At 46.9% G+C, this 24,855-nt stretch overlaps 2 protein-coding genes across 3 annotated transcripts; one reads left to right on the plus strand and one right to left on the minus strand.

Moving 5' to 3' along the window:
* Positions 1-246: 246 nt before the first annotated feature.
* LOC139349668 (inhibitor of nuclear factor kappa-B kinase subunit alpha-like) lies at positions 247-11,563 on the plus strand. 2 transcript variants are annotated; one of them, XM_070990623.1, is made up of 22 exons: positions 247-366; positions 880-998; positions 1,260-1,354; positions 1,624-1,741; positions 2,360-2,429; positions 2,520-2,608; positions 2,694-2,783; positions 2,987-3,111; positions 3,972-4,079; positions 4,172-4,307; positions 4,530-4,724; positions 4,807-4,909; positions 5,111-5,234; positions 6,257-6,408; positions 6,533-6,594; positions 6,710-6,819; positions 7,248-7,297; positions 7,395-7,500; positions 7,617-7,764; positions 7,904-8,040; positions 9,168-9,267; positions 9,744-11,563. In XM_070990623.1, the coding sequence occupies exons 2-22, from the start codon at positions 894-896 to the stop codon at positions 9,807-9,809; spliced, it is 2,289 nt and encodes a 762-aa protein (XP_070846724.1). In that variant the 5' UTR covers positions 247-366; positions 880-893; the 3' UTR covers positions 9,810-11,563. The 2 variants fall into 2 exon arrangements, with proteins under 2 accessions (XP_070846724.1, XP_070846725.1); XM_070990624.1 differs by having other exon boundaries at positions 277-366; positions 875-998.
* A 2,431-nt stretch (positions 11,564-13,994) lies between these two features.
* On the minus strand, positions 13,995-24,492 carry adam8b (ADAM metallopeptidase domain 8b). Its single transcript, XM_070990560.1, has 23 exons — positions 24,402-24,492; positions 24,064-24,170; positions 23,362-23,435; positions 23,182-23,257; positions 22,597-22,673; positions 22,087-22,285; positions 21,928-21,993; positions 21,784-21,846; positions 21,523-21,692; positions 21,354-21,435; positions 21,136-21,278; positions 20,232-20,421; positions 19,779-19,868; positions 18,851-19,049; positions 18,345-18,447; positions 17,955-18,120; positions 17,800-17,880; positions 17,628-17,712; positions 16,510-16,630; positions 16,261-16,420; positions 16,129-16,176; positions 15,390-15,440; positions 13,995-15,231 (listed from the first exon to the last, which is right to left on the minus strand). The coding sequence occupies exons 1-23, from the start codon at positions 24,469-24,471 to the stop codon at positions 15,136-15,138; spliced, it is 2,517 nt and encodes an 838-aa protein (XP_070846661.1). The 5' UTR covers positions 24,472-24,492; the 3' UTR covers positions 13,995-15,135.
* Positions 24,493-24,855: the final 363 nt, after the last annotated feature.

Below are 24,855 nucleotides of genomic sequence, written 5' to 3' on the forward strand. Positions count from 1 at the left end.
TTCTTCTTCTTCTTCTTCTTCTTCTTCTTCTTCTTCTTCTTCTTCTTCTTCTTCTTCTTCTTCTTCTATTATCATCACTATTAACTGTCGCCATGTGAAGAAGCATCATAGACTTAGAATCATGTTGTGGTATTTACTGTGTAACGTCGTTGTTTGGCGGTTGTTTAGCAGTTTAAGCATCGTTGAACGCAGCGGGCGTTGCGTTGTTGAATGCGCCCTCGTTTCGTTAGCAAGAGACACAGCCGGGGATTCTGGTGACGTCACGTAGGAAAGTACACATTATCACGGTTCTGCATTGACCGGAACACAACAGACTGCAAACATTTCTGCCGAGAACAGCTCATGACATTTTCATAGAAACCCGAAGTAAGTGTCAAAACACGTTTTACCAGCGGCTCGTCACGGAGACGTTATTGAAACGTCACCTAAACCGGGGTCGAAGCCTTCATTTCCTAATGCTAGAAAGCTAGCGACTGGCTCCGTCTGCTTCCTGGAATGTATTGGGCTACCGTTGGTTAGCTTACTGTTCATGTAGCGTTAGCTAACCGTTAGCCAATGTAGCTAACTCAAAGAACATTTTCTTTTACGTATGTATGTGTATTATTCATTCCGACTGTCTTTTGTAAATTGAATCAAGTGTTATAAAAGACAGGTCAGGAGACGCCTGTTTGACGCGTTATTATTAAAATATCAATGTCATCAGACATTAGCCTGGCTGCTGATCCAGGATGTAGACTAGCCCCTGTGGTTGATAGTTTTTGTAATAGGTAGAAAATCAAAAACCGCAATCGATTAATCCTCGAAATTAAATCATATGTGCGTTGCGCCGTTTGTGTTTCGTTGCTGACATGTTAACGTTATTTCTACACTTTGGTCCAGCTTGCGTTACAACAATGGAGAAACCTCCCTTCAGGCAGAACCAGTACTGCGGAGACTGGGAGCTGAAAGAGAGGCTGGGCATGGGCGGCTTTGCCCATGTTTACCTCTACCAACATCATGTGAGTTCAGAGCCACATCACCCTGATACCACACATGTGACACTAAAAATCATATAGAAGGAGGCACTAAGATAAATACCCAGGATAATAGCTGTGCCACTGCTAAGCTGCTTCCTATTGGCATTAATAACATACTCATTTATTGGAGCATTGTATGGAGAGGTATGGGGAGCAGCTCCTCCAATGCTACACACAAACTGCTGTTTTTGGGTCTGCTTTTATGTGCTGATATAAAAATGGAATTTCTGTTCTGTGTTGCAGGAAACAAATGAAAAAATAGCTGTGAAAATGTGCCGTCTAGAGCTCACACCAAGGAATAAGGACAGATGGAGCAGAGAAATCCAGATCATGAAAAAGTTTGACTCATTTTCATACATTTTCTTCAGCTCACACTTCTGTTCATATATAGAGCAAATTCATTTAAAGGCGTTATGTAGTGACACTTTGATATCATAATGAAGATACTCATTTACAGTTCATGTAAGTTATGAATTACCTAAAGGGAACTGCAGTGAAATATGACACAGGGAGTATTTTGCAGACGTTGTAGCAGTGAATGACTTTGCACAATGTGGGCTTTGTTAAATAGCAATGTGGTAACAACTCCACCTTCTGTCTCTCTCAGGTTAAATCACATCAATGTCGTGACAGCCCGAGATGTCCCGGAGGAAATGAACCACATAGCCTTAAACGATCTTCCACTGTTGGCCATGGAGTACTGCTCCAGGGGAGACCTGAGGAAGGTGGGGACTGTGGAAAGGAGGCTCAGAATATGTCAACGTTAAACCAGTTCAGTGTCCATCCTTTGGTCCTGTTGGGCTTTCTGTTCACAGTAAGACAGTGTTTTGAAAGCCAGAGTGTTTAAATCTAAAACCGCCCTCTTTCCATTAGAGTTCAAGGTTAAAAGCTTTTGGAAACCAATGACGTGAGCCTGATCGGTTTGTGTTGCCACACTTTGCAGCTTAATATAGAGATTTCATCAACGTCGGTGCAGCAGTGAATTATTGTTCACTAGGGCTGCCCCCAAAATCAGGACTTTCAGAATCGGCCTTTCACGTCAGATTTCCACAGTCAGAGAGTAAAAATGTGCGTCCTGCTCGTAGTTCGGTTAGAAATCAGCACACCTCAGAGCGTCTCTCCTGCTGGGCTGCATCGTCGGCTGCGATACACAGTTTTCGTTTGCCAGCTACAAAGGAGAGATAAGAAGGGATAGACTGTACCTGTTTGCACGAGGCTGCTTTTCCTTTCCAACAATAGAAGTGCAGCTTGTTAACCCTCCGCACATCGAGCTGGGTCGCCGTTCTGTCATGTAGTGTTGATTTACTGCAGATGTGATAGAATTGCATCTGTGTGGCTTACAGATGCTGAGCAAACCTGAGAACTGCTGCGGTTTGAAAGAGAGCGAAGTGCTTTCGTTACTCAACGATGTTGGTATGTCCGTTTTCTCTGTGAGCAGCTCGTTCATTCAGACTGTTCTGTTAGAGCCTTACCGTTCAGCTGAAGCACTGTTATCTGCTCTAGGATCTGGTATCCAGTATCTGCATGAGAACAAGATCATACACAGAGACCTGAAACCTGAAAACATCGTGCTGCAAGATATCAACGGAAAGGTAAGCTGCCACTCGGTGGCTTTGTGGCCGTTCTGTTTGAGCGCACATCTTGAAGAAACTCTTACATTTACATATTCTTCTACAGCTGGTTCACAAGATCATTGACTTGGGCTATGCTAAAGACCTGGACCAGGGCAGTCTGTGCACCTCCTTCGTTGGCACGCTTCAGTACCTGGTGAGCACTTAAGCAAACAAGGAATTGTTTCTTTATCCTCAGATGCACAGAGCTTTATGTAATCCATGGCTTCTCATTCTGTGTTGAAATCCTTTAATCTTCTGCCTGCCTTCAATGATGATGAAATGTAGAACTGCTAATTAACTGTGTTGTTGATGGAGGTTGAAAAGTAAAAGTATTATACTGTCGCTTCTTTCCTGCAGGCACCTGAACTGTTTGAGAACAAGCCATACACAGTTACTGTGGACTACTGGAGCTTCGGCACGATGGTGTTTGAATGCAGCTGTGGTTTTCGTCCGTTCCTGCACAACCTTCAGCCTGTGCAGTGGTAGGAGGCTTTCGTTTGCTCATAAGTTGAATAAAAGTTGCTCGTCAGTCTGCAGCAGAGGTGGATTGTAGGGCGAGACAAAGATAGGTGAAAGGAACAGGTGTGTGCAGGTGTTCTCAACAAGTTGGTTATTGTCGGTAAGTCTGCTGATTTGGCCGCTCACCAACACGGTGCCGCAGCCGCAGAGGGTGTGACACATCGAAGGCATTTAAGGTATTTAAAGTGCTTAAAAGCCTTCAGCTCCCAATGCAGCATCAAAACTTTCACTCCTGAGTCATAACTCAGTCAGACATGAACACACACATCACGGATGGATTTTCATGGATTTCATATGATCTCTGATGTCCATCGCATCCATAAATCAGCTTAGAAATCATAGAAGAAGACGCTCCTTATACTGCAACTCAGAACCTGCCTGAGAATTATTTGAAAAAACATTTTAAAGTTTTCTCCAGTAATCCAGTGATCGTTGTCTGCACATCCCTGGATACAACAGAAACGGCTCAGCCCGCTGAAATGTAAACATCCAGACTTGGTTGTTGCCTGCAGCTCGATGATGGACTCCATGGCAGCATTATACTTCCTGTTGAGATCCCTCAAACCCCAGGATTGTGGGAGCTGTAATCTAAAGCTTAGACCAAGGCAAAGAATAACAGTAGCAGTGACAGACAGACTGCTGAAGTTCAGTCTGCCACGATGCACATGAGTTTAAGCTGCTGACGCTGTGCTGCATCACTGTTTTACATGCAGAGTCACACGGCTCAAGGATGTGTTCAGTGTCCGTGTCGCCTGAGAATGACTGAAGACAGTAACATGTCCATCCAGCTGCTCATCATCATCTCGTCTCTTGTCACCCACAGGGCCAGCAAGGTGAGGAATAAAGGTCCAAAAGACATCATGGCTGTCGAGGAACTGAACGGAGAGGTCAAGTTCTCCACACACCTCCCCTACCCCAACAACCTCAGCAGGTGAGGAGCCCGGGACTGTCCACGCAGGGCGGCGCAGTTTGTCTTCGTCCATGGATGCCAGCTGAACCCGTCTTTTCATTGCTGTGCTTTAGGACGCTGCTGGAGCCAATGGAGACGCTGCTTCAGCTGATGCTGAAGTGGGATCCCGTCCAGAGAGGAGGCAGAGTCCACTCCGACACCAAGAAACCTCTGTGCTTTGAAGTGCTGGAGCAGATTCTGAGTATGAAGGCGAGTTACTGCAGAGCTTAAAGTCTTATCTGAAGACACAAACCTTTTCAGCCCGGGTCAGCCACACATCTCTCTCCTGCCTTCATCTCTGAAGTGCAGAGAAGATGCTGATGCTTTTCACCTGAGCTTTTGCTTCATACCAGTACCAATGTGATATGAGCTTCTGCACCGACGCTGAATCACCTGTACTTCATACCTCCTGCTTCCCTCTCGTCTCTCCAGGTCGTCCACATCCTGAACATGACCACAGCTCAGGTCTACTCCTTCCAGCTGGCTCCGGACGAAAGTCTCCACAGTCTGCAGAAACGCATTGAGGCCGAGACCAAGATCGAAGTGGTGAACCAGGAGCTGCTGCAGGAGACGGGAGTGTCGCTGGATCCCAGGAAGCCGGCTGCACAGTGTGTGCTGGATGGAGTGGTGAGTTGACTCTGCGGCTCAAGATGCACCAACAGTAAATCTTCATGCTGTTCCAGTGCTGATTGTCTTGTCTCCTGTGCAGAGAGGCTGGGACACCTACATCGTCTACCTGTTTGATAAGAGCATCACCACGTACTCTGGTCCCTTCAGTGCCAGGCAGCTGCCTGATAAAGTCAACACTATCGGTGAGTTTATTGCTGACTGTCACTGTACCTTAATGCACAAAGTAGACCATATTAAGCAGATTAGGGGTCATTACAGGCTGTTCTGTAACAGATGGTAGATTGTACAGTGATGAACACCATCTTCAGTCACTCCACCAATGTTCTCCTCTCTGTTTGAGCACCACGCAGTGCAGCTGTCATGCATCTGTTTTAACGTTGCAGTGCAAGAGGCCAAAACACAGCTGCCTCTGGTGGCGTTGAAGAAGGTTTGGGGTGAAGCAGTGAGCTACATCTGTGGCCTGAAGGAGGACTACAGCCGGCTTTTCCAAGGACAGAGGGCTGCAATGTGAGTCACGAGAAGAAATCAGCATTTTGTGTTTTTCTCAGTGCAAAAATACGTCTTTTAATGTTGCTAATGAACCTTTAACACCATGAAAAAAGTTTAAATAACTCAAATTGAGCTGCTGGTTTTAAGCAGGCTGAGTCCCAGTGAAGCCTCTGAATTAATACTAATATTCTCCTTCTAAAGTTTTGTAGCGTGCAACATCTTTAAGCGTCGTGCTTTATTCTGCGTGTGTATTCAGGATTAATGTTTACCCCGAAATGGAGCTATTTTCTGTACTGGGAACTGCATTATATTTCTAAGGTAAAGCTTAACTACAGTGAAAATACAGCATTTAATGGTGGCATCAACAATTATTAAGGCGAAAGAGTTCAAAAGCGAAGCTCCCAACATGCTGTTCCTCCCCTGGTTTGAGGTTCAGATGGATTCTTCAGTGCTGATGCTGCTGAATGTGTATGGTATTCCCGGGAATGTCGTGTCTTGGGATTAAACTGTAGCGTGTGTGTTCTAGTGTGTATAGATCTGTGTGTGATGGTGCACGTTAACTGTTGTGTGATTGTACGTTTGCTGCTGCATTGACTGTCTTTGCAGTGCAAAGAGACAAATTTCTCCTGAGGGAGACAATAAAGGCTAATCTAATCTAATCAAATCTAATCTAACGTGGTCGAGGGGTAATGTGTTGAACTGGCAGCCAAATCAGAAGGAAGGCTGGCCACGCATGAAATTTAAGGTTGAAACATTTTCTGTGCAGGAAATCACTGAAGCAGAATCTTGTTAAGGTTTGTTGCCTCCGTGTGCTGCAGGAAAAACAACATAAGGACAGCACGTCCGTCCTGTGTGGACAGAAGTGAGGTCACAGAGCTCGTATTTTTAATGTAATCCAGCGGGAGACGTTACCTCTGTGGGCCATCCTGGACTGAAAGCTTTGTTTTTTAGGATTATTTCCCCTCTCACTGTGGTCCTCACCGCTAACACCCACTGTCACACCTCCCTCACTCTTAACTGTCTCCGTCCTCCTCCTGCAGGTTGAGCCTCCTGCGCTACAACACCAACCTGACCAGGTGTAAGAACAGCATGTTTGGCTTCTCTCAGCAGCTGAAGGCCAAGCTGGACTTCTTCAAGAGCAGCATCCAGTACGACCTGGAGAAGTACAGCGATCAGATGCACTATGGCATATGTGAGTGTTTACTGGCAGCTGTTTGCTCTGACGCTGATGCCCCGCGTTCACATATGGGAACATTTCACATATTTATAGCACTGAGCAAGATGTGTGTGTTGATGAGCTGTCTGTGTGTCCAAAGCCTCTGAGAAGATGCTGAAGGCCTGGCAGGAGAACGAGGAAAGAGCTGCTGCGTTTGCACAGGTGATGCTCCTTTTTAAAGAAACAAAGTCTTTAAATGTTGAAAGCATTTAAATGACCTGAAGTGTTTCTCAGAACAAATTGAACTCTCAGTCCGAGCATGTCGTTTGTCCTGCAGGTGGCGGAGGTGAGCCATCTGGACGATGAGATCATGGCGCTGCACTCGGAGATCGTGGAGCTTCAGAGGAGCCCCTACGCTCGGCGCCAAGGAGACAAGATGGAGCAGCTGTGAGTGTTCATGGACTCTGAGCTGACCTCACTCACACTTATTACAGGTTTTTTCCTGAGTTGGTTGATCTGAAAGGCAGAAATGATGATGTGATGCTTCCTGCTGTTGAGTTTGCTGACAGCTGTTTTGTTTTTGGGACCAGGGAACATTTTTAAACTCAGGCCAACAAGACAAAAATACCCTTTTTTGTCATAGAAGGAACCAAAGAAAGCCTTTTTATCAGGATTCATTTTTCAAGGATTCAAGTTTTACAGACAGAAAAGAGTTCACACAGATATAATAATAAAACAGCTGTTCACTGTAGAAAACATGCAGCTCCTCAAAAATGTGACGGGGTCCACAGAGACGCCCTGCAGGGGCTGCAGTAACTGCGATTGGGCGGTCAGTCTGGTAAACATTTAAATGTGACCATTGAATTTTGTTGCAGAGAAGAAAAAGCGATTGAGCTCTACAAACAGCTGAAGATGAAATGCAAAAGTAAGAGACACTTAAATTTCTCAGCATTCAGGATGATGTCGTTATATCACAGTGACCTGGGTCACACGTGTTTGTTAATCTGATGCTTTCCTCTCAGCACCTGAACCAGATGTGAGCAGCGACAGCTCCGAGATGGTCAAGGCCATCATTCAGACTGTCCAGAACCAAGACAAGGTCCTCAAAGATCTGTACACCCACCTCAGGTAAGACTGTGTCTTCTGTGGGTTCATTTAAACTGTCTCCGTCCTCCGGCCGCGCTGCGAGCCACGGCGCTAACGCCGCATGCTAACATCTGCTCTGTCTTTACTCCTCTCAACAGTAAGATCCTGATCAGCAAACAGAAGATCATCGACTTGTTTCCACGAATCGAGAAAACCCTGGAGAGCATCAAGGATGCCGACAACACGGTGATGCAGATGCAGATCAAGAGACAGAGAGAGTTCTGGCATTTACTGAAGATCGCCTGCGTAAGTGACTCTGCTGTTTAGTTACAAATCACAAAACGTCTAGATCAGGTTTTAATGGAGTTTTTTCTGCGATGGAGTGTGAAGTGAAACATGTTGGTTCGTCACCACTGCATGTGTGATCTCTCTCTCTCTCCTGCAGGCCCAAAACTCGTCGAGGAACTCGATAGCGGCCAGTCCAGAGTCGTCCAACCTGCTGCAGGTTTCTCAGTGGTCGCAGTCAGCACAGCCTGTCAGCTCCCCACATCCCCTTACATCCCTACCTGGGCCCAACGACAGGTAGGTTCATTCAGAGCGATCACAGGTGATCCAGGGCCTGTGTTTAAAGCATTGCCAGAAAGTCTGAAAGAGGTGGTCTCATCTCCTCTGCACAACATTTTTTGGCCACTTGGGGGCAGCAGAAACGAGCTGTGAGGCTGCTGGTGTTTTACCACCTTATGTAAGTTAGCAGACAGTTGCCCATTGACACATCCAGCAGCTGTGGAGCAACATGATCATTCAGGTGGAGTCTTGTTTCTGCCCACTTAATCAATCTAAATCCAATGTTTACTCTGCTCTTAGGTCTGTTTTTGGAAAAATATCTGTCTGTTTAGCTGCCAAATGCTCCACTGTGCTCACCAGCTGCCTTCAACAGCATGTGTGTGTGCTGAGCAGGGAGTGTGTGATGGTTTTCAGACCTTTTTCACAAACCGGTCGCTGCTGTTGTTGTAAAATGCGTCGCTACCTGTGCACCAGCGTGGGAACCTCACCGCAGACTCCAGATTTGAATTCTGGTAAACTGAACTACAGGGAGATTTACGTGGCGGCGAAGGGCTTAATCAGCTATGTGAACTCGTCTGGGGAGAGCTTCAGTGTGAGGTTCATTTATGTGTAGAAGCTTTAAGCTCGCGTGTTTTCGGCTGCGTGGCTTCAGCAAAGTGACGAGCCGGCCGTCAAACCTCTCACACACAGACGTTTCACCTAAAACCAACTGCAGCACCTCGATTACACACAGATGTTCATTCAGCTGCAGCTGGCTGCAGCAGGCAGGACGAGTGTGGGCTACATGGTGTTAGACTGTGTTTTAATTTAGATGAATTTGTAGAGATATTTGTGTTTTCTGTTGAACCTAATCACATCCTTTTAGTGATTATTGCTTTTCTGCTGTCCTGAAAGGGCCACAGGCTTGAATGCATCATGTGGTCTGGATATCATTACCAGTTGACATGTTTTACAACCCAAACAAAACAGAACTTTACTTGTTTGATTGTCTGTTGTGTATCCAGCAGGAAATGCACTCATGTGTAAATACTTTCATACATGGATTAGTAGGTCAGTGCCCCCCCCTCCCGGCGGTTAAACCCTCAACACGCTGTCTGTACGATGGCGGTCTTGTGTGTTAACATCTCTGCGTGTTTACCCCTCAGTGATGCTGCACCGCGGCTGCTGCAGGAGAACCAGAGGTACCTCAGTCAGCTGACCAGCCTGATGCAGGAGGCCGCCGATGAGCACACCAAAAGCATTGTGGTGAGTTCACTGGTTTTCATTTGTGGTGCTTCAGAGGTCCAGGACCTCTGATGCTAACAACAAACAGCCTTCAGATCAGCCTGAATTGCAAGTTCCTGCAGAGGAAAGCGGCCTTGATGCCAGATGTCTGTTTTTAAACAAACACAGTTTTATCTGTTTTATTCGCTGCACGTCTCAGTGCTCAGTGAGCTCAAATCAGGAGCTCAGCTTTAACTTTCTGGAGGTTTTGACCACCAGTAGAGCAAAATATTTAAGAGTGGAGCGCCCTGGGCGACTCCATACACTGATGGTTTCACACATCAAAGGCAGAGAAGACGACTACAAACAAGTAAAATGGATGTAGACAATCCACCTGCATGAATTAGCATGAATATAGTGAGGACCTCCAGACAGGAAGAAGTTATTAAAGACAGCGATATCAAAGTGCACCGCAGAGCTATTTTTGAAAATGCCTTTATTTAATTCCCTCTCTCAAGGACCAAGACTGGAGCTGGACGAAATACGAAACTTTAACCACAAAGTTAAAAAAGAGAAACGCGTGAGCGGCGCGGCGTCCTCCATCCCCGCCTGTGCTCCGGGTAACACTAAAGACTGTGAGCTGTTAGCGCAGCAGAGTGGCGTCGCACGCTGTACAGTTGTACATGGACTCGAGATGTTCTCTCCTCATCTCCTTCAGGGTGGGGGGAAAAAAAAGAGAGGGGGTTCACACATGCTCAGTGGTGTCTGTCCACTCCATCGTCTCACATGGTGGAAGGTCTGATGGATGAATCCTGTTCTTACATGAGGAAGCTATGAAGCTGTGTCACTCCACCTTTTCCTTTCATCACGAACACTCACAAAAACTGATGATGCTCATTTCTACTGTTACTGCAAAACTGTAGCACGGGATCCGAGGGCTCGGACAGAAACACGGGAACTCAAACTTGTGACGTACGAGGAAAACACAGGAAGCGGTCGGGGGCGGGGCGGGTCGGGGAGGAAGTCACGACCGAGCAAACAGCACTTTGATACTCCCATGTATCCTCTCTCTGTGAACGTTCCAGGCTGCCAAAACCGTCGCAGGATTCGCCGTCACGACGAGACAGAAGCTGTTCTTGTCGCTCATAACCGATCTGATATATTTTACTATAAGTCTGAGCTTTAGAGTCTATGGAAATGTTTTCTATCACAGTGTTATGCATCATAGGCAGGAGTCTTCTGTCATTAAATGCCGTGTGGGACGGACGTGGCTGGCCATCATGTTTGTATGTCCATACTGTGCGACTGTCTTTTTAATGGGTTGTCTCATCTCTGTGCACATAATGTCTCACTGGACGGTTTGCGCTGCGTTCGTGTCCTGTAGGGTGGAAGCGAAGGGTCAGCGGTGGAGTTTCTGTCCAAATTAATGCAAATTTTAAATGAATTTCCAGCAAAATCTGCAAAGTGTTTGACCAAAATGACCGTTTTTGTCCCTTTGGTGTTGTTAAAGTCACATATTTCACGTCATGATTGAGTCTGTTACCGGGGCTCTTTGGCACATTTTGCCTTTTTTTTTGATATTTAAAGGATTTATTTTGAATTTCCACTCTGTGATTCCAACACGCATCCGAGCTTTTAACACTCAGAGTGAGGATTTGCTGCTTTCGTAAACTTCGTAAACACAGTTTTTGACCTGAAGCTCTGAGAACAGAACGATTCAGATAATCAAGAAAATGATCAGCAGATTAATCGATAGCGACACGAGATGCAGCTAGAAGCGTTTCCCATCAGTCCTCATAAGAATCTGATTCAGAGCATTTAAAATGAAAATGTAATAAAACTCAGACTTAATGGATTTGATTGGATTAACCCTCAGTTTCTTTGCTGAAACATTTGCTGATAATCGGTCGGTCAGCTTCTCCTTAAAGCTGTCAACTCTTCGCCGTCTGTCCCACGCGACCTGAACGCAGCATCGTACGTGGAGGTTTTGACCCGCCTGGTTTCCGTCAAACGTCGTAGCTCCGTCTGCAGCTTCGCCCGCAGTGAAACCAGCGGAGCAACGAGCTGAATGTACTGCAGATGCACCGTCAGCTGGTGGTCACATGGTTAGACAGACATGAACCTTCTGGGGTGTATTTATGAAGTTGAAGTGCAATGGAAAAGATATTTTTTTGTATTTAAATAAGTCAGTTTGTCGGTTTTCTTCTCTCCATTCGAGTGTTTGTTTCCATCTGATGGTTTAAACTCGTCTCTGAATGTTGAACTTTTTGGAAGTTTCATTGTATAAAGATCAAATGTTTGCCTGGTAATGAAATAAAATGACTTTGGCATGACTCTGTCCACGCTTCTGCTTCCAGCTCAGCGTTCATCCTCAGAGCTTTAATCTTCAGCAAGGTGCTTTATTTCACCGAGTGGTGAACATCAGAACATTAGCATTGTCAGTGTTAGCGTGTTAGCAATGAGCTCAAAGCACCACTGAAGAGTCTGTCGCGATCACTGACGAAGACTCGTGGTGTTATTTCACCATCAAAGGTTTTATTCAGATTCCTTCTTGCATCTAAACTCTGGTCAGTAATAGTTTCAGGTGTCATCACACACCTGCCGTCACCTGAGTACCTCATGATGTCTTCCAAACTGCGACATTTGGGAAAAGTACAGCTGCAGTTAGTTGTGGTTAAAAACGGAAAAAAAGGAGAAGCTGGAAACAATCGAGATGATTTGACTCAGCCTTCAAACTGAGTGATTAACGGTGAGTCATGAGCAGATTAGCTTCACGTCCTCCTTCCTTCCTTCTCATGACCTCCTGCCAGTGTTTTCAGGACTGACCTCCAGCCGTCCTCGTGTTAACATGCATGAAACGTCGTGCCAGCTCACCTCCGTCGGCCTCTGCTGGGTTTCACATCACAGTCTCGCTCTGCCACGGCACAAATGTCGTGTTTCCGTGGCGAAGCAGATCTTAAATCAGCTCGAGCAGAGTGAAGCGTGGAGGACCACACAGAGGCCGATGGTGCTCGGCCTGCTGGCTGGAAAGTCTTGTGGTATCCTGGTGGATTGTTCTGAAGCTGGAATGCAGATCAGAACACAAACACAGATGGCTGCATGTTTGGCTGGACGCTCTGAGGAGGGACGACGTCACCGCGCATCATCTCAGGCCGACAAGCCGGCGATCTGAGCGGAGACGAAGATTAGCTGAGGAACAAGCCGCATCGCTGTAATCTCTGTTGTTTTACGAGCTTCTTGGCTCGTGACTCAGAGTGAATCAGACGAGCTGCGGCTGAGAAACCCGCCTGCATTCCTCAGCGCTAAGCTCCCCCGTCTGAGCCCCGATTCACACCAGTCACTGGATTCTTTCATCCACTTCCACTGAGATTTACACATCCGATGTTACATGTTTGTGTGACGGCGGATTTATGAGCAGCCTTTGTCTTCTTTAGCCTAACAGACGTCAGAAGACTTTCTGCAGTTTGCTTCAGGTGAACTCTTGAGAGATGTTTTAGACCAAAGACCTCAGACAGTTTGTTTGTCTCCTTCCTGTTTCAACATGTCAAAGCCTGATCTGATCACTCGCATCAATGCTGGACCTGCAACGAGCTGTTAGCACAGCACTGACTTATATAACCCTATAAAGCTGATGTGGCTAATGTGTTAGCAAACAGTTGCTAAGTTGCACATCCAACTTTAGCTTCCCTTTGCAGTCCAGTCTCTGTCTCTTTTAGCTCCATCTTTGGTCTCCACCGACTCATGCTCCACTTTGTTCACCAGCTAGCTGCTAACTTGAAAGATGCTAAAACGCTCCGTAGAACTGAGACCATGATGGACAGAGCGAGACATTTTACATGGCTGTACTTAGCTTTGGCTTAATGCTAACATCAGACTGCTAACATGCTCACGCTGACACTAACCTTTTTATCTTAAATGTAATGTTTATCGTGACCGCTGTGCTAATTTAGCATGTTAGCATGCTAAAGCAGAGCGAATAAGCTCTGAACACAAAGAACTTAGTATTTTGCAGAAATTTGGTCGTAAACCAGCGCTGGACATTAAAAATTTGACAGTAACTTTGTAGTAACGTTACTACGACCTGAGATTAGCGTGCTAGCAGGTGTGTTGAGCCTAAACATACCTGCTGCAGCAGCTAAATGCTGCACACCTTTTCCTGACAGCATTCTGTAGCTTTCTGAGGAGCCGCCACTCCAGCCGTCGCCATGATGGCTGTGACTGATTCCACCAAAGTCCCGGCTAATCCAGAAATAGCAAAGAGGTGGAGCGTGGGTGGAGCTGAGGCGGCCAGATGAAGCCTGGTTGCTGAAACGTTGCAGCTAGCTGTCACTCAAAGCGGCCACGCCCATAATTATGCATAACTTTTAGTGAGATTTAAATGAGCGAGTTACATAAAAAGGTCTGTTTTACTGAACGCTAATTACAACACTGATTAAACCAGTTCATCGAACAGGCTGCAGATTCATTTCACATTTTTCAGTTTCCCACGATGACTCGATGAGTGTGTGTTAAACTGGAAACCATCATCCTTTGTGTGTGTGTGATCGTTTAAGAAGGCCGAGCAGGAAACCCAGATAATGAGCGTCTCACTGGGACCTGAGCTGACTCACTGCAGCTTCTCAGCACATTTCCTCGGGCCGTTCACTGGAGACCAATGAAGGAGCATTAACAGTAATAACAACATGGCCGCCGTGTGTTGGGAAGAACAATAGGAAACTTCTCAGGAGGTCCATAAAAGCGTTTCTGGACATCAGGCAGGACAACACGATGAGCTTCGCAGAGAAAAATGTCACTTTTAATCAGGTCACATAATGAAGCTGAGAGGCAAACAGAGAAGAAGACGTCGTTTGTTGTGTTGTGCACTTCAGTCATTTCAACGTGTAGATCTGCTCCCGATTTACAGCTTCACCTCAAAGGTATAACATCATGTGACTGTCGCCTTAGAAACACATCAGTGCAGAACAAACACAAGGAGTATTTGCTCCTCGAGGCTCCGTCACGCACCTCCTGAAAACAAAGGAGCACGTAGATAAATGCAAAAGCTGAACCACAGCGGTCATCTGAGCTGTGCGACGGTTTTCAAGTACAGTGCAAAGTGACACACATTCCACCCTGCAGGAGACACACACTGGCTTTGGACATTTAGGGACTGGAGGAAGAGTTTCAGGGTGGAGGCCCTCAGAAAAAACAGCTACGCCCTCCATCTAATATCTAAAAATAATCTAAGTTGAATTGGTACCAATGGTTGAACAAAAGAACTCAAAAGTAGAAGCAGACAGACGCAGTGGAGCAGCTGAAAGAGCCACGTCAGGAGGTGGAGGAGACCAAAGACGGAGCTAAAAGTGAGAGGAAACAGTTGCTGTTCATGAATAAAGTTTGATTTGATCATATTAACTTAAAAGGTGACGATGTATCAGTGTCGTCCTCTAAAGTGGCCAAAAAAGCATCAGATTCTGCAGGTTTGAGGCGCGTAAAGGATTTTAAATTAGCATTGGTTAGCCAGCAGCGCTGCAGGCTGGAACAAAAAAACATGCTCAGCCCTCATCATTTTCATACAGTCCCTTTCACAAACGTTAAATAAATATTTAAAAAGTTTGAATGCGAGCAGCAGTTTGCTCACGTTTATAAAAGTGCACTGAGAGAACTTACAGTCACGTTAAAGGAAGTTAGCAGACAGAACTTTTTACAAACACAACAGTGAGACCGGCAGCAGCTCAACGCCACGTTTCCACAGCAGCTGAAGCTGACGGTGTCCGTCATGAAGCACCGGACGTCTTTAAAGACTGAACTCTTCGGCCTCCGTGGCTCTGATCCCATAAAGCTTCGCTGTCCGTCCGCAGAGCGACTGCAGAGCGACTGCAGGCTGAGCGTCGTCCGCTTCGGTCGAACTCGAGTCCTTTAATGAAAGTTTCATGTGAGGCGCTGAACTTGTGGCTTCGCAGGAGGAGGAGGAGGGCTGGGCTTGACTGGAGGTACAGGAGGAGGACCCGGTTTGGCCGCCATCCACTGAAACACAAGACGAACGTTCCTGAGTGTGAAGTTTCTTTGGAAACAGGTCGGACGTCTTATTTTCCGTTTCTTCAGACTCTCGGCTGAATGTCGGTTTTAGCTCCACTGAACTCAACTGATCGTCTGCGCTGAGAGCAGCTGCAGGTGTGACTCACCTGTGTTTTACTCAGAGGAGGTAAAGGTTTCAACGGAGGCTGAGGTCTCGTCTGTGGGAAAGAAGAAAGTGACAGTTTTACTTTTTACTCGCTTTAAACACGCTGAGGGCTGATAAGAGCTGCTCACGTGGAGCTGAGGAAGAAGTTTGGTGATTTCAGATTTTTCTGATCGTCAGCGAATCCCACGTCCTCTGAGCCACAGAGCTCCACTGTTGTCCAGAAACTATTAAAAACCATCAGTGACTGACATGCTCCTTCATCACCGTGAACACACACACACACGCACGCACGCACGCACGCACGCACGCACGCACGCACGCACGCACGCACGCACGCACACGCACACACACACACACACACACACACACACACACACACACACACACACACACACACTCACTGCAGCACCACATGTGGATTATTTATCATCTGTTTCCTGGTGACTGACTAACGTTTGACCAGCTGCTTTAGGAAATGAGCTGAGCGACAGAAGTGTGACGTGTTTTCAAAGGAACTGACGGGTTTGAGTCAGACAGCAGGACGGTCAAAGCGTGGACAGACGGACAGATGGACGGACAGTGTTGTCTCTTCATGGGATTTGCTGACAGATGAAAATCAGAATCAACTGCATTTTGCCATGTGTGAAACTTCCTTCATGCATTGTTGAATGAGAGCTTTGAGCCTCAGCAGCTGCCGTACGGAGCGGACTCTGAACGCAGCTCGTTGTTTTAAAGCTTACCTGTTCAGTTTGTGAGGTAGGCGACGATGAAGACGGTTTCTTTGGCGGCTGGAACAAAAAAAGCACACCGTCATCAGAGTTTCACCTGCACCATCTCTGGGGCCGTGAGCGGACGTGGGTCATGCTCTGTACCTGTGGAGCTGCTCTGCTGGGACTCACACACACCATCAGGGGGGCGCAGGCTTGTGTTGCTGTCGACTCCATGAACGTGGGCTGGCTGATCTGGGGTCTGTCTTTCGTGCTCGGCTCCTGGAACATCGGGTTCAGCTTGTCCGGAGCTGAGTGCACCTTCCTGTCGACACCAGATTTGTTAAAAAGTGGACGACTGAAACCAAGAAACAGACGTGGACGAGCTGCGCGGGAGACGGACGTCTCCAGTACCTTTTGGACGTGTAGTTGTCCATTCTGTCCTTTCTGCAGCACATCAGCCCAGCAATCACTACAGTGATGACCAGGAGGATGGAGAGAGAGGCACACACAGCAGGTATGACTGCACTCTGACCTGCATGCACGCACGCACGCACGCATGCACACACACCCACGCACACGCACGCACGCACGCACGCACACACACGCGCACAAAAGGATTTCCATTAAAGGCATCGCAGATATTCATGGTCATCAGAGGATGAACTTTTCAGCTGAACTATGTTAGCGTGCTAATGTTAGCATTTAGCAGGCTCACAGGGCTGAATTAGCTGTTTTAGCACAAGCAGCTAATATAAATGAGAACATTCATTTATTATTGAGTCCTCACAGAAAATGGCTAAAAACCAATCAGTGAAGCTGCTGAGCTCAAACATCAACTGTACAGACTTTGTGCTGTTTTCAGTTTATGTCAAAAAGGATTAAACAAATTATGAAATTCTGTTTTATTTATGTTTCACAGAACTTCTTTGGAATCGGGGTTGTGTAATAACGAGAAATAAACGGCGAAGAGGCTAAAATTATACGACATTTCTGAGAAAAAGAGGCGTCCTCTCGAGTGGACGGTTGTGCATCGTCACTGCTGAACATTTCATTTCTTTCATCAACGTGTTTCATCATAATTTGGGGAAAATGCAACGAGCAGCTTACAGAAGCTAAAGGCTCTGCTGAGGACAGAGTGGCGTCCACCCTGCGTGGAGACATTTCACCACTGTGTCCTCACTCTGCAAATGTCTCTACTTCTCCTTTATCTCTGTTTGCTGTGTCCCTCTGTCCATCGCAGCTCCTTTGTCGAAGGCTTACATGCTCCAGTTTTCTAAGCCGAGCGCTCTGTCTGAAACAGGAACTCTCAGGCTTTAAAGCGAGCTCACATTTCAGACGTATGAAACACTCCATCAGGCCAAAGCTGCAAATGAGTGATCGCTCAGTCAGTGATTCATGCTTCTCTCTTACTGGCAGAGTGATTCAACCGGCAGGTGTGACCTGTTTCTCCCTGCTGCTCACTGAGAGCTGACCTCCAGCTACGAGATTTACATAAAACGAACAAACCTGCTCAGAAGCATCGACTGTACCTTGAGGAACGTCTGCGTACTGCACGTCGCAGTACGGCGGAGCCCAGCCTGGATTGCAGTGACACTCTTTCTTGTGATTACACACCTGAAGGCGAAAGGCAGTAAAAGTGAATTCCCACAGGAGTGAAGCGCTTGGACTTTGGTCCAGAAGAGTCCGATCAGCTGCACTCACCCCGTTGTTGTTGCACTTCTTTGCACAATCCTCCTTTAACCCGTAGACGGATAAATCCACACATCTGTTGTCGAGGCAAACCTGCACACGAACGTTTGACTGTGAGCCAAACGACCGACATCACCAATAAAACTCTGTGTGAAGCTCAGTTTCACCTTGTTTGGTCCACATCTGGTTCCTTGCGGCACCATGTCGATGTTTCTGGTCTTGTCGTCGTCCACGGCCAGCTTGCACTCGAGGCCGTACACCGTGTAGGCCGCCCTTTTACCCGTGATGGACTCGCCGCCTCCGCCACAGAAGATAGATCCGCACTTCAGATTCCTGCAGAACAAAAGAAAGATTCACCAAGAGCTCGATGACAGTTTGCTCCCACCACCCACAGGATGAGGCGTTCAGGGGCATTTCCAGGCACAGGCCGGGACCTGTTGAGAATTCATCATCCAGACGACACAAACGTTCAAACACACAGGCTTTCATGTGTTTTTGCTCCTTCTCAGCGCTGAAGCTTCAGCAGGACGTTCAGCGTGAAGGTTGCTCATACGTACGCTGCAGCACAGGGAGCGAAGCCGAATCTGTTCCTGCCACAGTTCGCGCCCTCTTCGCCCCGTTTGTTCAGGTTAAAGCACACGTCCAGTCCGACTCTGGTCCCTGAGGAAAGAAGACATTCGTGCTCTTTAATGTACGGAAGCTCGTTAGTGCCAAGAGAAGAAAAATACTTCAGTAACTCAGTAAAACCTGAAATCGACTTAAAGCGAAGCGAAAAGGGAAAAGTGGCCGAGGTGCTTCGTGACGATGGAACATCATTTAAGCTGAAGATGGTGGAATTATTTTTAAATACGCTCTTCTTTTGTGCTGTGAGAGTGCCATTCATCCAATTCCCTGCAGTCTTTTATCATAAAAATACTGTTAAAAGCGAAGTTATTCTTAGAGCCATTTCCTCCATGTGACTCTGAACTGAAGCTTCTAGAAATAGATGAACACAGAAACGAAAGCTCCTGTCGGCTCGGCTCGGCTCGGCTCGGCTCGGCTGGACGGCGGCGTGCGAGCGTACCGGGTCCAAACAGCCTCCAGCAGTGCTGCTCCAGCGTGGGACAGCGGCCGTCGTAGCAGTAGCCCTGCGCCTGGTTGTGGCACGGCTTGCCGTTCATCTCGAAGCTGTCTTCAGGACAGTCCTCCAACGCTCCGGTGCAGTATTCAGGCAGGTCGCAGCTGCCAGCCGACTTCCTGCACACACTTCCTGCCGCTTTGAACTGCAGGTTAAAGAACATTTCAGGTGATTTAGTAAGAATAAAGTGAGCTGAACAGTGTGTGTCATTAGCACTGCCTCATTTGAGGATGTGGTGAGTTGCATGGACGCAGCAGAATATCTCCCTCTGTTTCCTGTTTTTACCGACCTGCTGCTGTTTCGATGTGGTTTTAGGAGAAACCTTCTGTTGCTATTTTAAAGTCCACAGTTATTAACCAGCAGCAGGGTGTGTCGGTACGACCGGCCTTCCTGTAGCTGCAGCCGAGCTTTCTCAACCCAGTTTGGAGGGGTTTTTTTAGGACGGCAATGCTGGGTGTCACCGTCAGAGCACCACTTTGGTTCACACTGAAGTGCCTGAAGAACGACTGGATGGAGCGTCATGACGTTTGTTTTTCATTAATTTGGTGCATTCATGGTTCCCAGAGGATGAATCCTAAAGCACCACAGTGAGGCTCCATTTTGAGTTTGTCAAATTTACTACATTCATGCTCCCCTCAGGATGAATCGTAATAATTTTGGAAACCCACAGACTTTTTCAACATTTTAATTTGTCCAAACTTTGATTTCTGACCAAATATCCATCAGCCTCAGCAGTACTTAGCATGCTAACATGCTAAATCAAGATGGTGAAGACTGTAAACATTATACCTGCTCACAGAAAACGTGTTTTTCTCTGGATTTTAGGAGCTGAATCAGTGTGAAAGAGGACGCTGGGTGATGGCGGCTGCAGTACCTGGCAGCTGTCGCAGCATTCTCCGTGAGCACACTGGGATCCTTCCGTCAGGCGACAAGTTGAGGCATCACAACACGCGCTTTTGCATTCCTAGAAAGAAAGCCACAGTTTTTCAGCTGTGTCATATTTTGGGATCCGGTTACAGCTCGAACATGATGAAGTGCAGCGATGAAAGTTCAGTGAAAACAGATTTAAATCTCCCCCACGAGCAGCATCTCTGCCAAGAGCTCTGTCTCTCTGATTAGATGTGAGCGCACGGGAAAGCTATTTTAATTTTTGAGGCTGAACTCCAGCCTGAGTCACGCTGCCTTCCCTTTGCTTCGCTGTAACCTCGCATGCAGGAAACCACACCAGTCAGTGAAGCACAAAACCCAAATGGTGTCTTCCTTCAAAGGACATATTTAAACTTTCCGAGGTCCCAGAAATGACTGATGGAGCTCCTGAGAGCTTTACCTCCACGGTGCCACAGTCGCACTCCTCTCCAGGGTCCAGCAGGCCGTTGCCGCAGCGAGGGACCACGGCGATGGTCTGAACGGAGCTCGACGGTTTGGACAAACAGCTGGGCTGAGCTCGCTCCATGAACTCGGCGAGTTGCTCCACGCTGCAGTCGCTGAAAAACTCTGGGAACGCTTGATTTCCCGTCCTGGAGAGGAGCAAAGAGATATCAGTTTGGTTGTGATTCTAGATAAAACAGTACTTACGCCATGTGGCCAAAAGTATGTGGACAGCAGAAAATTCCACCTGTGTGATTACTGAATTATTTAATCTTCTGCTAAAACAGCCTCTGCTCTCCTGGATGATTTGATCTGTGCAGGCCGGTCAAACCTCTGTGCACAGCAGCGCTGTCATGCTGGAACATGAAGCGGAGCTCTGCAGCCCGACGTGTCGTTATGTGCTGTAGCATTAAGATTTCCCTGAATGGCTTGTGTGCAGATGACGTCACGTCACTCTTTTGTTGTGGTGTGAGCCGCAGATGGAGGGCTGGAAGTGATTTTCTGCGGAGGCAGCGCTGTAACACTCACTCAAAATGCTGTTCAGCGTCGTTTAAGGATGCTCAGATGGATCGAGCCAAGAAACCAAAAGCTGTTGTTCATGAGGGTGAAAAATGCAAGAAATTGACTGAAAAAATGTCTGAAGTCTCTGCGGTCGGGAGGAGCGGACGTGGTGTAACTTTAGCTGTTGTTTTAAATCTACGGTGACAGATTTAAAGTCACAGCTAAAAGCAACACGACTAACACTCGATAAATCAGTCATGTGACTGCAAACAGCCTATGGGAACCAAGTGGCCAAGCCCAAAGCGAGCAGGGTGGCGTTTCACATGCAATTCAAACCTGAGCGTCTGCAGTGACGTCTTTACCTGAGCTTGTCTGCCATCACGCAGTTCCCGCTGCTGTAAGATGGACCGCACACACAACCCGCAGCGTCGTGGGACAAACCGAAATTATGTCCCATCTCATGAGCGATGGTGGAGGCGAGGCCTATCGGGCTGTCGTGGTGGTCCTGCGGGAGACGCGCAGACTTTAGATTCAGCAGAATGTGTCATAAAATACACAAGTCAGAGGTCGTCGTTCGTACCTGATTGACGCCACCGGAGTTTTCGGTGCACATGGCAAACTTGTTGGCCAGTCCGACTGTGTCTCCGTCGAAGTCTTTGCCGCTGTCGAGGGAAAAAGCCGAACATCAGGTCAAACTAGCAGAATCACTGCATTTAATGTCTGCACAGGCGTTTAAGACTGATCCTCACGTCACAAACTGGGCCGTGTCGTGCTTCGTCCTCTGCAGGAGATCGGCCTGCCGCCACTGCAGGAAGTTGTCCAGAGTCGTCTCCGAATTAATATCGACGTCGATGTAGTCTTTGTACGTCCAGATCTCCAGCCCCACCAGCATGACTCGGATGTTCAGAGGGCGATACAGCTGCAGGCGGAGGAGGACGTCTGTGTGAGTGAATAACGGTGGCCGAGAGTGCCGGCGGGCTCAAAAACAGCTTCAACAGACACAAAATTACCTTATCGACGTGATTTATGACTCCCAGAATACGCGATTTAGTCTGGCTTCCATAGCGCTGATACTGCAGGAAGAGGACAGACAAGCTCAGACTCGTTCAGCGAAGGAAAGGGACATCGTGAAGACCTTCAGACGAGACGTTTACCTCGGTGTTGTCCACCACCACAAACAGCTCGACAAACCTCTGCGGACCTGCGACGGGCTTCGGTTTCTGAAGGAGGAAAAGGAAAGATACCGCGTTCATGCTCGGGGTCGTTTTCAGACCCCTGACCCTCCATCGTCCCCTCACGGACACATCACCTACCCATGATCTGGACCTGTAGAGGCTGGCGAGCGGAGGGCCCCGGTCGCGGTCGTACGGCGTGGTGGCGTTGGACGAGGAGCCACAGCCGGGCCTGCCGCTGACCTTCAGGTCCTCCTGTCTGTAAACGGCATGCTCGCCGTCCTCGGTCTGTCCCAGAGGCTCTATCAGGTACACCTGCTGCCAGGCTCTCATGAAGCCACTGCAGACAGAGCAGAAGACGAGTGACCGGCCGTCCTTCGCTGTGGATTCGCAGGTTCCTTCAGGCCGCGCTTTGGCCCGTAATAATAAAAAAACTCTTTCTCTGCCTCTCGTTCATGAACGTGGCTCCTGAAGCCGTTCAGCATCCCGCGTTTGACGACATCGACGTACTTTCACGATTCTTGCAACATCTGGGTATCGTGAAATATCATGAGGCAACGCGTTTCACAAGCATCTGAGAAAGTTTCCCTGCAAGTTTCCCAAGCGGCGCATTACAAACAGGAAGCTGTGAAAACATCCCGCTTTTCTCACCTGATGCCCGAACAGACGCCAACGCTGACTGAGGAGTCGTCCACGCCTTCGATGTGGCCGTGATAGAAGCAGTGATCCTGGATGGAAACACGTTCGTGACGAGGGCTTTATTTGTTTTAACCTCCATGAAATGATGCATCACAGCTCAGATATTTATCACGTTCACTCTGTGTATTTATTAGAATGTGACATATTAAATGTTAACTGGTGAAAACTAATTACACTGATCACCAGAAACAACAGCAATAATAACAAGAATGAAATGAGTCTCCAGAAATACACTGAATCTGACAGTAGATTATGAACATCATGGAGCCTCAAGACGTTTATTTTCACCAGAAACACTGAAATGCGACTTTATGGAAGATTTAAAGCGCATAAATAAACACAAATCAAAGAAATTAGGTGAAATAAAACACTGTTCACTCTGAGAAACCTGAGAGTTTTTTTTCCCTTTTTCATGCAAATCAATCAGTGTTATTTGTGTCTGAAATGTCAGAACATAAATCAAACTATAAGCTTTCAGCCACCTGTGAGCTAATTTGTCTTAAATTAAAGCTTCAAAGGAAATTAAAGTGATCTCACCTCGCTCTGTGTCGTCGTCACTCGTCTTCCGTCCTCTGAGTAATGTGTTTCAGTGAAGTCTGTCCCGATAAGATCCCTGTAAAACGCAGGTGGAAGAAGCTGCAGCAGAAACTTCTTTTTCATCTATTAAATATTATTCTAGAATTAAAAATGCTGACTGTCAAATTTGTACTTGAAAACCTGTTTTTCTCCAGGTGAATCGTGTGGTTCCTCCCGTCAACGGCCAACTCGTACCGAAGCCAATCAGGATACAGCTGCTGAAAAACGTCCTGCAGTCAATAGTAGAGAAAGAAGTACTCACAGGCCTCACTTAAAAGTAGCAATACTACAGTAAAAATACACTCTGCAAATGAAAGCCCTGCACGTTTTTACTGAAATAAAAGTACTAGCAGCAAAATACACTGAAAATACCAAAAGGAAAAGTACTCATCGTGCAAAATAAACATAGTAAAAGTGTTGAATTATTGTATAAAAATATCATTTTAACAGCAGGCTGAGAGGAATTTTAGCAACATTATATAATATCTGTAACAAAGTGGTGGAAAGTAACCGAGTGTAGTTAAAGTATTTGTACTCCATCACATTTCAGAAGGAAACTACTTTTTACTGACAGCTGCAGTTACTCTGAAGGTAAAAGTTTTATGTGCAAAACGTGATCAGGTTAAAAAAATACTGCCCTAAACTTTACTTCACAGACAGAGGAGCAACTTGTACTTTGGACATATTAAAGTACATCCTGGCTAAAACACGTCTGTGCCTGAACTTCAGTGAGATACTGAGTCCTTCTTCCCCGCTGCTCATTTTCTATAAGATGATTCTCTGCATGCAGAATCATGACGTGTCAGGTGTCACAGGTGGGTGAGGCAGGTGAGGTGCAGTCACCTGGCTGTCCCGCAGGCTCCTCTTCTGTCTGCCCGGAAGTCTCTGAGGTGTGATCACCTCATACCTGTCCACGTGAGACAACATCCCAGAGCTCTGCGCGAGACAAACTACACCCGACAAACAAACAATAATTATTATTCACATTTAAACAGTTAAAAAAAAAACTATTAATAACTACAATAGCTTCTTCTCCAAGCAAACATCCTGCAACTTTCCCCCGGGTGCGACTTTTTGGAAACAACTGTGTCCGAGCAGGAAAAAGCAGGAAAACAATTATCTCATGATAAACAACTTTTAATCCGGATCGCTTGTGTCTTGCAGCTGCGGTGTGAACCTACCCCATGTCAGCCACAGTGAGACCCTGCTCGCTCCCATGATGGTGCGCTCTGGCCGGGCGCTGCCCCTCATCTGCCGTTAGTCCTCCGTGAATCATCGACACCAGCTGTTCCGTTAACGCTCCGCCTCCGCTTCGCTCTTATCGCCGCCTCACATATTTACCGGAAAGAAACAGTCAAGCGAGCTACGATATAAGAAAAGGCTTTAAACACACTTCCGGTTAAGTAAAACATGTCAAAATTAAATCCCTTTGCTGATTATTCATAGCCTAATTTATGACACAAGCACTCTGTACGTTAGCGGTCCCTCAACAACCCTTACAAAATAAATACATAAATAAATAAATAAAAAATCCGAACGTTCTTTTCACTTCATATCCAGGGGTGGGTCGTATCTTTAAGTGTATTTTCGTGTTTGGCCGGTCCGAAAACAACGTTTGGCTAACATTAGCTGCTA

The sequence above is a fragment of the Chaetodon trifascialis genome, chromosome 21 (genome assembly GCF_039877785.1).
Source record: "Chaetodon trifascialis isolate fChaTrf1 chromosome 21, fChaTrf1.hap1, whole genome shotgun sequence".
NCBI classification, from domain to species: Eukaryota; Metazoa; Chordata; class Actinopteri; order Chaetodontiformes; family Chaetodontidae; genus Chaetodon; species Chaetodon trifascialis.

Excerpts from the sequence above, each read along its gene's own strand:
- LOC139349668 (XM_070990623.1), top strand. The coding sequence starts at position 894 with ATGGAGAAACCTCCCTTCAGGCAGAACCAGTACTGCGGAGACTGGGAG. Across the intron at positions 4,080-4,171 it reads TACCCCAACAACCTCAGCAG|GACGCTGCTGGAGCCAATGG; the intron begins GTGAGGAGCCCG and ends GCTGTGCTTTAG. Across the intron at positions 6,820-7,247 it reads GGAGACAAGATGGAGCAGCT|AGAAGAAAAAGCGATTGAGC; the intron begins GTGAGTGTTCAT and ends ATTTTGTTGCAG.
- adam8b (XM_070990560.1), bottom strand. The coding sequence starts at position 24,471 with ATGAGGGGCAGCGCCCGGCCAGAGCGCACCATCATGGGAGCGAGCAGG. Across the intron at positions 23,436-24,063 it reads GGAGCCTGCGGGACAGCCAG|CTGTATCCTGATTGGCTTCG; the intron begins GTGACTGCACCT and ends GTTTTTCAGCAG. Across the intron at positions 15,232-15,389 it reads CTCCTCTGAGTAAAACACAG|TGGATGGCGGCCAAACCGGG; the intron begins GTGAGTCACACC and ends CTTGTGTTTCAG.